Source organism: Aspergillus affinis, assembly GCF_023601865.1.
Source record: "Aspergillus affinis strain CMG 70 chromosome Unknown NODE_14_length_433147_cov_86_863592, whole genome shotgun sequence".
Taxonomy (NCBI): domain Eukaryota; kingdom Fungi; phylum Ascomycota; class Eurotiomycetes; order Eurotiales; family Aspergillaceae; genus Aspergillus; species Aspergillus affinis.
In genome coordinates this window covers 174,223-187,118 of record NW_026515795.1, presented here as the reverse complement: position 1 = coordinate 187,118, position 12,896 = coordinate 174,223, and the positions used below count along the sequence as shown (strand labels likewise).

Here is a 12,896-nt window from a genome sequence, read left to right as displayed (position 1 = left end):
CAAGGCGGAAATTACTCCGCCCTTTGGATGGATTCGGATTTCGCAGCGATGCAGACGCTGTGGAATCCCATGGAGAGCGACAAGCTCAACTATATGTAAGGTACTGCTTTCTATACCATTTAGAAAATTTCCAACGCTTGATTTGGTTCTGTGTCCCGTTAAAATAAAACTACATGATCCACCTTTCTGAATACTACTTAACCTTGTTGCATATCTCAACAGTTGGCGCGATGTTCAGATTCATGGCACGTGACTCCTTTCCGACACCGTGAGTCAGCAATTATGCCTGAGGTGTCTGTTGCCTGTGTCTGCTCACCCCGCAACTTCAACAACCAACTTCGTACAACTCACCCCCCGGAGCAGTGTATCCAACCCAGAATTAATAAACTCCAACCCCTTCCCCACGACACTCGGCTCCGGACTTGGTTTGATGGTTCCCTTAATCAGATTCTCCCTCAACCACGTCCCAATCCAGTATCGGAACTGCTCCAACCTCTCCCCTTCTACCGCCGAGGGGACTACAAATATCGTCTCAACACCGTCCACGACCTCCGCACCTAGAGGAACCGGGGGTGCCGACCCGATCTTTGCTGTCTTCTTCTTCATCTTCCTATCTTCGCCATCTTCCAGAAATGCCTTCAGCACAGCCTGACACAGCGCCAGTTGCCCGGTCGCAAGAAAACAGTGCCGGATCACTAACCCGTCCTGCTTGGCTGCTGAAACGATCGCATTGACAACATGCGAGTCTTTATAGTCGAACACGCGGTCTGCACCCAATGCAGCCACGTAGCTTTTGTTCGCCGACCCAGCCGTGGCGTACACGGCCGCGAAAGCAGAGTTGGGATCTTCCCGCAGCAACCGGGCTGTTTGCACGCCCATGGTGCCGACGCTCGAGGAGGCGCCCCAGATGAGGAGCGCTTCTCTTTTTGCTGAGGTATTCTTACACTCCTCTCCGTTGATACTATTGGTGCCGGGAGAGCCAGCACAAAGTTGCGCAGAAGCACTGATCTCGGCCATCCGAGGGATTCCCATGATATCCCATGCATTTAGGGGTACCTCGACAGCGACGGGCAAGGTTGCCGCAAAGTTCCAAGACATGCTTTCGTCTGGAAGCGGCACCGCATGCTGCCAGGGAACGAGGCATCGTTCCTGAAAGGGCCCGTAGTCTGGATCGCAAGACGTCCAGACCAAGGCGGCGTAGGCGGCGACGCGGGTCCCTGGCCGGAAGGACAGGGTCAAATCCTTGTCAGAAGTACTGATAGGGGCGTTGCTGCCGACCTCGAGCACTACCCCGGACATGTCGAAGCCAAGGACCGTGGGGTATGTGGGTATGAAGAGGCCTTGGTCACGCATGATGGCGTCGGCCGGGTTCAGAGCCACGGACTTGACGGCGATGAGGAGATCGTCGGGTCCTGGCTTTGGAGTGGTACGAGTTTGGAGCTCAAAGGGCTGGCCTTTGGCCGGGGATATGGCGGCGAGGTGGGTGGGCATTTGGAGTTTTGGTATTCGTAGAAGTAGAGGGTTTCAAGGGAGGTTTGATGGTATATAACGGAGGTTGGTATTCAGATTAGGTCAAGTTTCAGGGGTCTGAAGCTGTAGGAATTGGAATCTTTAGCTGGGTTATGGAGGAACAACCAACCTTTTAAATTCTCGAGCCATTAATTGCAAGTTACTCACTCTCTGCCATCATCTGTTGGTTACTGCTTACCATATACTCCGTACATGGCAGGATCAGATCCCACCGCCAATCAGCGACCTCTGCACCCGAGCGACGGTTAGCATAGAGGTTTAGCGTCTCCCTCTATTATGGGCCCTTTCTCCACGTCAATGAATCTATTTCCAGCCCGGGATAATCCCTCACAGACAATCTGCGCGACGCATTGACCATGACCAAGCATGGAATCAATCTGCCTAAAAGAGGATCGCGAGCATAGGACTTCTCGCAGGTCAAGATTTGGTTGTCGGAACTGCAAGCTTCGAAAACTCAAGGTAAGGAGATGACTCGGCTTTCCCACATACATACATACCAGTCTAGTGCTTGGCTGAACAGATAATCTGGTCTCGTAGTGTGACGAAGGCAGACCTCATTGCAAAAGATGTAGTGCATTCGGGGTATTATGCAACTTCATGTCCAATGTTCCCGATCTCCAGCCCATCGCTGCTGGTGACAAAGGGAGGCAATTAATAGCTCGAGGAAAATCACAATTTCAGCCCCCTGTCGCCAGTGCTGTCTGGACATCGGACGAATCCACATGCTATCAATTGAACGCAAAGTGTCAGGATTTCATCACCCGGTATCTTGGAGAAAGTCTCATCGCCCCTGATGACCTTAACATGAGATACGTTAATCGCAGGCTCCTGAGACTAGCCTTCACAGTAAGTCCGTGATCATAATCTCTATCTGTCAACCACTACACACGCTAGAAGCGGATCTATATATCATAGGTCTAAATCGGCTAACATCTCGTCCATAGGACCCATGTTTAATGCACGCCTCTCTAGCCGTGGCATACGCATACGACCGCCGTCTAAACAACCCAATAGGCCATCGTCGCAGTCTCGAAGAATGCTACCACTGGTCCCAAAGCACCGTTCTTCTCAACAAACGACTCCGGGAACCGATTCGCGCAAAAGACAGAGACCCAATCTGGGGCACTGCCGCCGCGCTGGCCATCTTAGCCTTCTCGTCTCCTGACGCTACCACACCGGAAGAATCATGGCCCTTGAACCCCTCCGACCACGCCCATCTGGACTGGCTACGTCTCAGCAAGGGGAAAATGTCCTTGTGGCATATCGTGAACCCGCTCCGACCAGATAGTCTGTTTTGCGTGATGGCGACGACCTTTGCTCAGATGCAAATCCCCTTGCCGGAGAGGGGCAGGGACGGTATCCCAAAGGCGTTGGCTGCTATATGTCATCTCGATGATCGATCTACGGCGAAGGATAATCCGTATTTCGATGCTGCTCACGCGGTATCCTACATCCTCGACCTCCCGGATAGTGAGGTCACGACGGGTCCGACACAGCTCTTCCCGCGCAGTATCTATGGCTCGTTTGAAGACTTGTTGCGGCGAAAGGATCCCGTAGCGTTGGTGTTGCTGTATCTGTGGTACTCCAAAGCGGGTCGCAATATCTGGTGGATCGAACTTCGAGCGAGAGTGGAATGTCCTTCTATTTGCTCGTATCTGCGGATGCATCATGGAGGGAATGCTGCGATACAGGCGTTTCTTCCTGAGGATGCTCTCGTCTATCGATGGGACTGGCTAGACTTTTAGCCTGAGGGTTATTTGCCGTTTCTTTTCAAAGTTGTCAATATGAGAGGTGTATGTATACATTGGGCGTTACGTTCTTTTTAGTGTACTTACTATAAGTGGTATCGATGGGGATTCGGTAGTCATATTTCCTCGATTACACTTAATGCAGCTAACACAAAATCTATAAAAAAAGGCCGGACTAGTAGACATGGCTTCAAGGAATAAGAAAAAGACTTTAATCAAGTGAACATAATAATGTAGGAAAACATGGAGGGGTAGGCTTGGCATTAGGCGCCTCAGGCATCAATAATACCCACCATACAAGAGCGATATTCTAGACGCATCTCCAAACCACCTTGTTCATTGGTTGCAGGGATACAGTCAAATATAAAGGCCTGCAGTATATCAGACTATCACTATCGTCTGACATCTGCATGACATGGATGTGCCATGACATAATTAATGGTTCTCAGTGAATCAATACGATGATTAGCTAAGCCGAGACTGATTTGGTTCCCCACCGCCCGCTTCCATTGCCGATCATCTTTCCTTTGTCCACGGTCGTCTTCGCCATGGCAATACGGCAACAAGAATCATGAACACAGTTTTAATCTCGTGAAAACGGCTGGGAAAGTCAATCGAGGATGTGTAGGGGCGCCGACTGAACCGACAAGTCCAGGCTCCGATGGATTCCCCAGTCACGCCAGTCGCCGAAAAGCACCGGCTTTCCCGATCCAACCAAGTTTCTATCGAATTCCCCGCCGGTGCGGGCTCAATAATTTCTTGCTAAGCCGGAGCTGGTTTTGTCAGCGAGCGACGGTTTGCGGATTCTTCCACTCCTCCCCTCGCCTCCCCGGACAATCCTGTTGTTCCCTCGTCGTCCCTCAATGATTCAGGCTCTCCATGGCCGTCCACATGCACTTCCTTCGTCGGAAGGTCTTTATCTCGCCCTTCTCCACTCATTGAACCGTTGAATTGAAGGTCCCCTTCCTATCGCATGTCTCGTACAGAATGCTCCGCGCTGACTGGGCGGCCGGAGGCTCAGAAATTGCCTTCAATGGAAACTGACACCATTATCATCGGTATGTCGCCATTCCCTTGGAGATCCGGGGGCCATCCTCTGCCAATGGCCGTGTCGTGATAGAACCTAATCTCGGTCTTGATAGGGAACGGGCCATCCGCCATGATCCTATCGTTCATCCTGCATGGTCACCTACCCTATTACGCCTCCAATCCTCCCCATCCCGACCCCCTCCTGCACGCCAAGTTGAAAGCGGCCCCGGAACTGCTCGATGCGGATGTAGGCGCACTTACCGAACACTTTGCTGCGTCTCGGCTGTCTTATTCCACCCAGGCCCTCCCTGTCAATGTGCTACTCGACACCCTAGTTCGACCTAGCGTCGACGTGGAGGAGCTCGGAAGTACCACAAACATCGAATGGCGACATGTGCCCGAAAAAGCCGTTCCGCACCTGGTCTTCGGAAACACACCACAACCCGGTGGCCAATGGAATGATAATCTGATGCCGGCGAGCTGGGATATCCAGACCCTGAGTTATGCGTCCATGCTGTCCCTGCCCGGCTATTCTTTCGCGGAGCACCACCGCAGAGTTACCGACACCGACCTTCCGGCATTTACGCGCCCTAGCCGACAGGAGACGGCGGATTATTTTCGTGCGTATCCCAAGGTCGTGCAGATCGACGATGTCTTTCGATGCCACGAACGCTTGGATGGTATCTCCAGAACTGCGAACGGCTTTTACATCCGCTCCCACAACATCCACTGTAAACACTTGGTTCTAGCCAGTGGGATTTTTACCCAGGTCATACAACCCCGTCCGATGCTAGAACCGCTAGTGTCGCTGGAACCAACACCTCGGATTCCGCTCCTGGTCATCGGATCGGGCTTCTCCGCCGCAGATGTCATAATCTCAGCACCGAAAGATCAAAAGATCATCCACATCTTCAAATGGGACCCCGAGAATCGGCCGTCCCCCCTGCGTGGCTGCCATCAGCACGCATATCCCGAGTATGCGGGTGTGTACCGCCTTATGAAGCGCGCTGCCGTCGCCCATAGCTCCAGCACGGCGAAGCGTCCTGCGCGGACGAAGCGAATCGTTTCAAGCTCCTTCCTCGAAGACCGCGCCTGGGCCGAGGTGTACGACGGCCACCCCAACACCGAAATTGTTTCTGTCGACGCACAGAAAGAATCCGCAACGATCATCTTCCGCCAGGACGACGGAACGACTTTCACCCGCGTTGTACGCGGCATGGTCTACGCGACCGGCCGGCGCGGAAGCCTGGGATACCTCGATCCTACCCTTCAATCAGAGGTCCTTGGTATTGATGAAAGGGGTGAAATAAATCCTACCATCTCAAGCCAGACCCTTCGAGGCAAGGCATTTGAGAGCATGGAGGCTGCAAAGGACGTCTTCATCATCGGCAGTCTGACGGGCGACTCCCTCATCCGCTTTTCGCATGGCAGCTGCGTCCAAACCGCAGGGAAGCTGATCGGTGCATATACGGGGGAGGCCAAACCCAGGAGCAGACCGGTCACCGCTGCTCGACCGCCGGATTCGCCCTTGAGCGTGATGCATGGTCTAGATGGTCATGATATCTACCCTACCAATAAGATGAATGGCTACTTGGAAAAGCACGAGACGCACGATACGATCCCTTCCTTCCGCGAAACCGGCTTCTTTGGAAGTATTTGGGGGTCTCTTATGGGTATATGGAAATGACAGGGCCCCGCGTTCTGAGACGACATATGAGCGTACGCTATGTTTGATAGAAGTTAGATTGTATTTTTTGGGGGCATTTTTGATTATGTATATACTTGAACGCATCTACGCAGCGAGTGCCAACTGATAACAGCAAGCTGGTATCCGGATTTACAACAAAAACGTGAGGACCTGTGAAGTCGATACTGAAAACGACCGCTACTGAGGCCACAAGCGGCCGCATTTCCACCCGTAACTCTCAGCGATGCGATGCCGCCTTCATACCCTCACGTGTATAGGTACCTAAGCTGGATGATCCCCTTGAAAAGCGAAGGCTATCAGGGATGACTGCTAGGACATGTCCGATACCAAACAGCAAATCCTGAAGCTGTCTGCGGATCACACCCTCTCCGGAAGCCCCGCAGAGTAAACACATGGGCGTCTTGTTTAGGGTCAATCGACAGACCCCATGTGTCTAGAGCTCCAGTACTCACAGAGAGAATACTGTGGCTCTTGGACCATTCAAGGGATCATGGCCATTCCTGCAAGAATGCGCCTAGGCAAGCTGCAGCTGTAGTAGCAGCATAGTTCTGGAAATATTTGTTCTTGTGGCTATCCGCATAGTCGCAAACACCCTTGATAACCAGACAGGGTAAACAGTCCCAGATCCCTGAAGCCTCCATCTCGAAGGCAACAAGATTATGCATGGTGGCAGTTGTATCACGATGCTCTCCGGACTTCATGACAGTGTCTCCAGATCCGACCAATCCAAAGTGGATTTTGGGTTTTGGGGGAGAAGTGCTTGAGGCTTGGAGTCGCATTCTATGGACGAGGAATTTATCGCGGCATCCTAGCTCCTGGCATGACATCGCCCGTGTTTCCTTGCACACCGGGTCTGTGCTAACTCGATAGGCACTGCATACCGCGCAGTGGGCCGAGCCGAGGTGCTTGTGACGGTACTTGGATTGGTAAAGACAATCTTTCTCGACTCCTGGATACCCAACTCTTCGACTCCCTAGCTTTCCATCTAGGACTTGAAACTGAGTGAGGAGTCTTGCTTCAAGGCGCTCTCGAGCACGCAAGCCTTTTAGTTTGGCGAGTTTTGCCCGGATCCTCTGAGGAGGCAGATTCATGGCTTGCGCACCTGGCTTGCTCGTGAAGACATCCGGATATTGGCTGCCTAGATCATACTGCACAATACCCTCACTAATAACGACATCACCCAGAATCAGCTCTTCGTCCCCCCGAGTAGGAACACCACCACAAATACCAACAACCAGAGCGAGCTCGATGTTAGGAAAGGTGGACCGGAGATTAGAAACCGCCTGGGATGCAGCACCTTTTCCCATCCCCGGCATGTGAACGAGAACCACGTTATGTGACATGATTTTCCCAAGCGTATACTCATTGTTGTCGGCCGGGGCCTTGCTGGACTTGATGTGATCCTCGGGCCAGATTTCTTGCAGAAGCTCATGGATAGCATCTGCTTCCAAGGGCAGTGCACAGAATATGGCAACCGTGAACTGGTTGAGGCCGACCAGGACTGAGAGCATGGTGTGGTGCTCATTGATTTTTTGAGTCGAATTCGTTTGCTCGGCATCGCCCTCAATCTCCCAGTCGTCACGATATGCATGGTATAGATCGCGTAGTGGTTTTACAATTTTATCATATATTATTGATAGCCGGGTGTCCAAGTTCGATTCAGGGATTACTGTGTCAAGGGGCGCGTCCTGAAACAAGTCAGGGTCAAGGCAGTTGTTCACAACTCTTTCATATATCTCCCCAACATTAAGTTTGAGTGCACACTGGTTTGCTGTTGTCCACGCCCATTCATAGTAGTCATTTATCGTGGTCGCGCTCCAGGGACAATCCAAACTTTCTGACCCAAACAGCTGCTGTGTTGCTATCTGAAGGAGTATGATTGCCAGTGCAAGGACATTCGGATACATATGCAGGAGGTCGTCTGCGGTACAGAAATCGCGTATCTGATCTGCGTGTTTACTGAGCTCAGTGACGAAATAAGGATGGGGGCGGATATGACTGCTTTCGATAGTCAATTCCTTGATTAGGTGGATGTTTTCCAGGGTCCAGGGCGTTGCCATCCACGACGAACTGTAATATTGCCACACGGACCTCGCGATGGTATAGGCCAATGTGACTTTCACCCTCTTTGAAAGGCGTACTGGTCCCTCCAGCCAGTCCACCATTGGCACGCTCTTAGTTGGAAAGGTCTTCCGTGATGTGTGTTCTCTGGCAATTTCATCTACCTTCATCGAATTGTTCCAAACCTGTAAGTAAATGCGACTGTCCGCTTGCACATCAATCATCCTGCAGAATTCGCCCAGCTTGATGTTTCGCAGGTAGCCCAGAGATGGCGGGTGATTAGGCAGTTTATGAGATGCGCCTGTATGCGGGTCTCTGAAAGCAACTCGTTTCTTGCTCACTGGCCTGATTTGCGGTGGGAAAAAGAACTCTACTATTAATTTCATTGTCGCCAACCAGAATGGTCCGGCCTTACCTTGCAACTGATACTGCAACCTCTTTCCACCACGCTTTCCCTTGCCGCCTTGAGCCTTGAGGGGTAGCATTGCCGTTACTATCCGAACTAGTGTTAAGCAAGATATTAAACAATATTTTGTCCTGTTCCGGGCCACATTTATCGGGGCTCAGGCGAAGTCGCACATGGTGAAGATGTTGAACAAGGCACGAGCACTTCGAGTGCAGCCGAAGCTGGGCGTACAGAGTATTGTTTACCAGAGCCGGATAGCCAGATTCGTCTTCACCAGGGTTTGCTTCGTTATCGTCTAGGATGCTGGTCAACCCTTCAGGTTGGTCCACGCAAGTGTAATCCTGGAGGAGCACTGGGAACTCGGGGTTCTTCAGGACAAAGTGCGAAAGAGCGACTTGGATTTCATGAATAAGAGTTTTCTCGGTGAACGTGTTTGAGTGCTTGCATTGCAGTATGCGCTGAAGGACATGAAGCGAGAGGCCCGTGCCGTCACCCTTCTTCGGCGTCGAGACCTACAGTACAAGTCGCACCAGCTATCAGCTATGAGATCGCCTTCGGAGACAGTTCAAATCGTATGTATACGCACGTACGCTGCAAGCTCTATTCACAATCTCTGCAATCTTCAACAATTTGGCGTCGATGATTGTCTGGCCAGAAAATGCGAGGTGCTGTGTGAAGATGAACAGCTCACCACCAAGCTGACCAAACCGGTTATCTCGTTTTGTGAGACCCAGAGTTGTCGCTTGGTCACTGATCCAGGGAAAAGCGTCCCAGCAGGATTCAATAATGTCCCCCATCCTTAGAAGGATGTTGCCACTCCTGAGGAAAGTGAGATGGTGCGCTTGGTGAGGGTTCAGCCTCGTCTGCTGAGGGGTTCTTAGAGGTGCATCCATGTTAGCTCGTTAGCGCGCTTACATAAAAAAGAAAACACCAACCAGGTCAAACAACTGTTACCAATTGTGGTGGAGAGGTACGCAACTTGATAATGTCCGAGTATACTTCGGCCACGACGGCGGAGACCATGGCCGGCGCCAGCACCAGCACCAGCACCAGTATATCCAATGCCACAATCGCTTGTCGCCAGACATTCAGCGCTGCCACCAGGACTCCTCGACTCATGGAAGACGAATGGGCCGAGAACCGAATGGCCGACTTCAATCTCTGAGCGGCCGGTGCTGGCGCCTCGACGACAGGTAAAGCCTCGCTCGATTATCGACTGCGGACCAATCCCCAGGCGCTGAGGATCGTTACCAACCTTCTCTTGATCCTCAAAGCGCTCATTGACGATTGTATTGCCGATTGTACCCGTATGGTCGATTTCCTTCTCGAGTGCTTTGCCCCTTGCTAATTCTGCCTATAGCTTCCTGTCGTGATGAGATTCTCCCACACAGCCAAAAGGATCGGATGAAGGAGGTTGAAGGGAACCTGAACCAGCTAGTTAGGCTTACCGTCGCAATCCGAAAGGCCGGAACCCAGTCTAGGCTTCAAAAAGCAGACAGTTCATTTAACCCTAGTCATCCTCAGATTCTTGCTCTGCGTCTCCATCTCATGGCTATTATTTTGGTGCATCCAGACGAAAATGGTGGCTCCCATTCAAGCATGACGACGCTCAAGGAAGCCCGGATGAATAAAACGGCCCTGGATCCTATTCAGTTACGCCTGATTGATGCTAACCTACGCAGGCGGGGCCGCTTTCTTTATGCGCAAAAGCACGCTCGAAAATTGGGCTTTGGCTTACATATGGGAGATTCTGCACCGCCACTCCATTCTTCTGGACAGGTGAATCAAGGACCGCGCTCCCATGCTGCTCTGACCATCAGGGCTCCCAAGATGACGGCCCGGGAACCTGGATATGACGAACTTGCGCAAAGTACAACAACCGCAACAGCAGTAGACGCCCCGTTAGAGCTCGTCCAGAAACAAGAAGCGAAAACTCCTACAACAGTTATATCCATCACTAGTTCTCAGATACGTTATCCCAGACCGCCTCCAATTTCAGATGCCCAAACGGTGTTCACTTGCCCCTGCTGCTGCCAGTCCATTCCGGTAACAATAAGCCGGGGCAATAAGTGGAAGTAAGTCATCTGAGCACAAGAAGGTGGCAAAGCTGATCTGTGGAAGGAAGCATTTAATGGCCGACATTCTACCCTATACGTGCGTCCTGTCCGACTGCCCTCGACCCGAGGCTTTCTATATGACGCGAGAAGCATGGACCAACCATATGGAGAAAGAGCACGACAGTACCTCCCAATGGGTTTGCCATTCATGTAAACAGAAAGACATTCATACCATATTCAGGGACCCGTCCGCTTTCAGGATGCACCTCGAAGACCAACATGGCAAGGGCATTAAGCCGCACAGGATACCAATGCTACTCACGGCGTGGCGGCGAAAGGTTCCCTTGGAACTAACCCATTGCCCCTTGTGTGATTTTGCAAGTGATGATCATGATCTGACCCTTGATCATTCTGCTGCGCATGTGCATTCCTTCTCGCTAAGATCGATTCCTTGGGGTGCTAGCGACATATTGGAGGACGGAGACAATGATGACGATGATGGAAACTACTTCAACAAGTACCCATACTTCAACATTGAAAGCTCCTGCTCTGACTCTTCATCAAATGCACCTGGATCTAGGACCAGTGATACGGACTCGCAAGGTCTCCCAGACTTAGACTTCGAGCAGTCGAATGACGTACCCCTTGACGGAAAGGTGCAGCTAACGGAGTCATCTGTCGAGCAAGTCGCAGGCGATGTAAGAGGTCCGGAAATTGCAAAGGGCTGGCTAGCAATGCTTAACACCAATACCACTGCCACCGAGCAAGACGCCAGTCAGCATGACACCCCAGAGGCTTCCCCCGAAATCACTCCGTCTTCCAGACCCCAGAATCTTCTTAGAGTGTCTCAAAAACCTGATATACCCACAGCTCAGACAGAACGCCACTTGTTGGGCTTCGATGGTCCCAACATGTTTTCACCGCCGCCAAAGCCCAGGAGCCAGAGCCATGGAGTTCACGAACTAGAGCTTCAAGGTGAAATGCATTCTAATAATGTGGAAGTGGAGGAAGAAGGCTTAGGACTTTCAATACTGAAATCCCAAACCCGCTTTCGGGGATGGAACATTAAAGATTTCCAGCCTCCTGGTACGCTATTAACACAAGGGCAGCACCATATCTCCCCCTCATTCGGGCCCTATCGATCGACGGTACTGAGGCCCTTCGGATTCAGCCAGTGGAGCACGCCAAATACCTAGGAATCTGGCTCGATAGGACCCTTTCGTTTGACACTCACAAGGCTAAGGCCCTTGCTAAGGCGAACGGCACTTTGGAAGCCCTCCGCAGCATCTCAGGCTCGACCTGGGGGATCTCCCTGCTGAGCATGCGCCGCATCTACCTGGCAGTGGTAGTCCCCCAGCTACTCTACGGGGCGGCTGCCTGGTATAGCCCTACGAGCCGGACGGTCAGCTACAAGAAGCTCCAGAAGACGGTCAATGAATTCCAGAGGATTCAAACCCGCGCAGCTGTTCTTATCAGTGGCGCGTTTCGTAACACAGCCTCGGCCGCACTGGGGGTAGAGCTTTATCTCCCCCCTATGCGAATACAGATGCAACAAACCATTCAGGAGGCGGTCGCTCGGATCCAAACCGGGCCGGCCATAGCCTGCCCCCGGGGGCTGCGCTGGAAAAGGTCGAAAGAGGCATTCAAGGCCTCCGGATACTCTCCAATGGAGGCGCTGAAGTGGAAGAAAACAGGCCCGCTATATGCATACGGCGGCAGGCAGGAGGAGTGGGAGACCAGACGGGCTCATGTGTTGGCCCCGTGGGAGTTGCCCATGAGGTGCATCATTGAGGGGGCAGAGGAGGCAGTTCAGGCCCACGATAGAGTCTGCCGCGAGGACCGGCAGATCTGGTATACAGATGGAAGCGGCTATCAGGGGATGGTCGGAGCCGCCGCGGTCTCTATTCGAGCAGAAAGGACCGCCAGGAAGCACCTAGGAACGGAACTGGACTCTACGGTCTACGTGGGGGAGTTGGAAGGGGCCCGAATGGCCCTGGATCGGGCGAAGCCTACCCCGATCACCGTCTTCTCAGATAGCCAGGCAGCTATTCAAGCCGTGCGCAACCCTGGCCGACCATCGGGCCAGTATGCACTGCGGGCTATCTACGGGTGGATTAGGGCCCTGCGGAGCGAGGGCCTGGAGATTGCTGAACTGCGTTGGATCCCCGCTCATATCGGGGTGGAAGGAAACGAAAAGGCGGACAAGGCAGCCAAAGAGACTGCGATAAGATGAGTTGAACTAAGCTCAGTGAGGTCGCGTGATCGCCCGATTATACGGCTCGCAGCTGCAGCTAAAAGAGATGTCCGCCAACGCTTGCGTACGGAATGGACAAAACAGTGGGAAAGGCAGAAAGTAG

The 12,896-nt window shown here is 52.4% G+C and overlaps 5 protein-coding genes across 5 annotated transcripts; 3 read left to right on the top strand and 2 right to left on the bottom strand.

Annotated features, from left to right (window-relative positions):
* Positions 1–312: 312 nt before the first annotated feature.
* Positions 313–1,491, bottom strand: KD926_002342 (zinc-binding alcohol dehydrogenase family protein; the record flags this gene model as incomplete). The annotated part of the gene is made up of 1 exon (XM_053097025.1): positions 313–1,491. One exon carries the CDS (start codon positions 1,489–1,491, stop codon positions 313–315), a length of 1,179 nt encoding a protein of 392 aa, XP_052958944.1.
* Positions 1,492–2,127: 636 nt separating this feature from the next.
* On the top strand, positions 2,128–3,275 carry KD926_002341 (uncharacterized protein; the record flags this gene model as incomplete). Its single annotated transcript, XM_053097024.1, has 2 exons — positions 2,128–2,376; positions 2,475–3,275. 2 exons carry the CDS (start codon positions 2,128–2,130, stop codon positions 3,273–3,275), a joined length of 1,050 nt encoding a protein of 349 aa, XP_052958943.1.
* A 976-nt stretch (positions 3,276–4,251) lies between these two features.
* Positions 4,252–5,994, top strand: KD926_002340 (uncharacterized protein; the record flags this gene model as incomplete). Its single annotated transcript, XM_053097023.1, has 2 exons — positions 4,252–4,336; positions 4,421–5,994. 2 exons carry the CDS (start codon positions 4,252–4,254, stop codon positions 5,992–5,994), a joined length of 1,659 nt encoding a protein of 552 aa, XP_052958942.1.
* Positions 5,995–6,503: 509 nt separating this feature from the next.
* KD926_002339 (5'-methylthioadenosine/S-adenosylhomocysteine nucleosidase family protein) lies at positions 6,504–9,375 on the bottom strand (the record flags this gene model as incomplete). Its single annotated transcript, XM_053097022.1, has 3 exons — positions 6,504–8,421; positions 8,492–8,994; positions 9,073–9,375. 3 exons carry the CDS (start codon positions 9,373–9,375, stop codon positions 6,504–6,506), a joined length of 2,724 nt encoding a protein of 907 aa, XP_052958941.1.
* Positions 9,376–9,467: 92 nt separating this feature from the next.
* Positions 9,468–12,772, top strand: KD926_002338 (ribonuclease H family protein; the record flags this gene model as incomplete). Its single annotated transcript, XM_053097021.1, has 5 exons — positions 9,468–9,534; positions 9,676–9,783; positions 9,843–10,557; positions 10,781–11,514; positions 11,649–12,772. The coding sequence occupies 5 exons, from the start codon at positions 9,468–9,470 to the stop codon at positions 12,770–12,772; spliced, it is 2,748 nt and encodes a 915-aa protein (XP_052958940.1).
* Between the last annotated feature and the right edge of the window lie 124 nt (positions 12,773–12,896).